Source organism: Zingiber officinale, chromosome 1B, assembly GCF_018446385.1.
Source record: "Zingiber officinale cultivar Zhangliang chromosome 1B, Zo_v1.1, whole genome shotgun sequence".
Lineage (NCBI taxonomy): Eukaryota > Viridiplantae > Streptophyta > Magnoliopsida > Zingiberales > Zingiberaceae > Zingiber > Zingiber officinale.
The window spans coordinates 118,607,208-118,609,792 of record NC_055986.1 but is presented as its reverse complement, the minus strand read 5'-3'; the positions used below and the strand labels follow the sequence as shown (position 1 = coordinate 118,609,792).

Genomic DNA, 2,585 nt, shown 5'->3' with positions numbered 1-2,585 from the left:
TACTAATTGTTAACATATAGATTTTGCCATTTAGGAAAAATCCGTTAAAATGATCTAATTTATATCTTGAATGCGGGTATGTATATTATTGAATGTGGACTCATATGTGTGAAACCCAATAACCCATAACTATTAGCATTGATAGGTAGCTAACGAGTTTTCCGTCAACCTCTCACCTCTGGAAGATCACTCCCTGCGGCTAATTTTAGTTTTGATCTTCAAGTTCTTCCCGTGATGATAGGATGAAGCTGTGTCTAGATTAAGGTGCGGATTTATGATTTATATTTTTATGCTTTCGCTTTTGCTCAGTTCCAATAAGATCCTGTGTTGGATTGTTGAATCGTTTTCTTAATGATTCTATGTTGTTGCACGATCCTAGGAATCCTAAAATTCCTATCAGTCCGAAGCATGCAAACGAAGAGAAAAAAAAAACAGAGGTTAAAAACCTGAAGAATTCAACACAAGATTGCCAATTTATGGCAAACCTATTGCCAGGCACTTTTGCAAGGTCAACTCCATGGAAATTTCTATAACATGTACCTCCGTATCGTTCCTAAGTAGTGTTCTGATATCTCGATCAGATCAACATCGTGCTAAATTTCAGGAGTAGAGGCCAAGCTCAAGCTCGCTGGTACCAATAAATTCAAATCCCACCAACAAAATCAATTCAATCTGTTTATACTGGCCCTATATGTTGTCTCATGGCACACATGCTTGCTCTTACTACCAAACAATAAAGTGGGCACACCTCCCTACTTGTCTAAACTCCCTCTTGCCCACCTTCGCTTCTCGTTCGCCCTACGTTAGTATGTCTCGTCTCATCCTCTTCATTCTTGCATTAAATCATAATTTCAATGAGCACAAATCATGTCTTTGTTTGACAACTTACTAGCAACATGGCTTCTGTTCCCAACCCAATGCACCCTGTCCGAAGGCTTTTCGAGCTTCTGGAGGAGCAACAGGAGCCATTTCTGCTCGATGTCTACCTGTTGGAGCATGGCTACTCCGACAGCAGAGCAATGGAAGGCACTGTCACATCCATTTGTTGGCCTGGAAGTAGTTCTTGCAGTTGCAGGAAGCTAAGAATATTTGGCATATATGGCTGGAGGAAGAACAGGGGTGGACTTCTCAGATGCCTGCTCAACAAATTTGCCTACACTAAGCTGATAAGAAAAGCCTGGAGATGGCCAATCAAAGACAACAAAAGGGCAGTTGAATTTCACAGGCTATCTACTTCCTGTGGCACTGAAGAGGAAGATCTGGACAAGGAGGTGCTTAGTCCTGTATCAGTTCTTGAGCTACAAGGTACTCTTTTAAAAAATTTTCTTTCAACTTACCTCTTAATTCTTAACAAAATTTAATCTTTTTCACAATGTTGACATTCTATTGCCACAGCAGAGGAAGAGGTGTCGTCAAGTTCGAATTTTGACTCGCCAACTGAGAGAAGTGAATCTCCATGGGCTTGCATGGATCCACAAAAAACCAGGAGGAGGTGCTTCTTCGAGCCACACCACTTTGTGGACAGCAGAGGAAACTTAATTGAGGTGGGAATTCTGTCATGGGACAATTTAGCGCATCTGATAGCTTCAGATTTAGCCAAATCCAGGAGAGAATGGACACAGTTCCAAGTTGAAGAAACAGAGGTCGGAGTTGAGATTGAGCAGATCATCTTTGAGGAGATCAGAGAAGAAATCCTAGTTGATGTTCTAGATTCACTGTAATTAACCTGTAAATAAAATATCCATTCTAATTGTGGGATTAGCTGCTTAATTACAGCACATATCTATCATTTTCTGGATACAATCTCTGGTCTGAACATATATAACGCCAAAAGAAAAGACAAAATCCTTATTCCATCTCAGCTTTCTTTTTGCCTCTGTTTAATGAATTCTACAATAGTCAATGGTGCATTAGTTTCATAGTATGTATGCCACAACATTGAAGTTTATTAATAAAGACATTGTTTACTGTATTCTGGGTTTAGTGATTGATTATATATATTAAGCCTAAAGCCTAGAGGTATAATTAATTATCTCACCCGAATAATGGTCGACGAATTATAACTGGAGAATGAATTGCTGAATGTTACTAAGAATCTGATTGAAGATTGAATCTACAGGAACAAATTCTAAATAATTAGAGAGAGGAACACGTACACATTGTTCTTATATGCTGTTAATGAATGAATGGCGTCATGGCGGAGAGAGAGCAATTTGGAGATGCAACGATGGTCCACGGTTCCATCAAACCATGTGCCTACATTTATTAGATGAGATGGGGAGAGAAAATTAATGGAGTTATTCGGTTCAATTAGTTCGCTTGGCCATCGGAGCAAGCACAGTCCATATGGTTTAAGATTGGTTGCTACTTGAAGGCCCACAATATTTGGAGTTTGATACGGTGATGAAGACAAATCACCAAGCGACAGCAAGCAACGGTTCGGAAGGGAATAGTGGTCGAGATCGCAGGGAGGATATTGTGTACCAAACAAACAAAAGAAAATACATTTCGATTATTAATTTAATAGAAACTCAGCCAAGTAATTGACATTAATTAGCAAGTTTATTTGTTAGGCAGTAAAGAGT

General features: G+C 39.3%; 1 protein-coding gene across 3 annotated transcripts; it reads left to right on the top strand.

The window, feature by feature from the left end:
* Positions 1 to 692: 692 nt before the first annotated feature.
* Positions 693 to 1,891, top strand: LOC121991351. Of its 3 annotated transcripts, XM_042545449.1 has the most exons (3): positions 693 to 806; positions 893 to 1,305; positions 1,396 to 1,891. In XM_042545449.1, exons 2-3 carry the CDS (start codon positions 897 to 899, stop codon positions 1,719 to 1,721), a joined length of 735 nt encoding a protein of 244 aa, XP_042401383.1. In that variant the 5' UTR covers positions 693 to 806; positions 893 to 896; the 3' UTR covers positions 1,722 to 1,891. The 3 variants fall into 3 exon arrangements, with proteins under 3 accessions (XP_042401383.1, XP_042401326.1, XP_042401439.1); XM_042545392.1 differs by having other exon boundaries at positions 729 to 1,305; XM_042545505.1 differs by having other exon boundaries at positions 752 to 1,305; positions 1,399 to 1,891.
* The last annotated feature ends 694 nt before the right edge of the window (positions 1,892 to 2,585 follow it).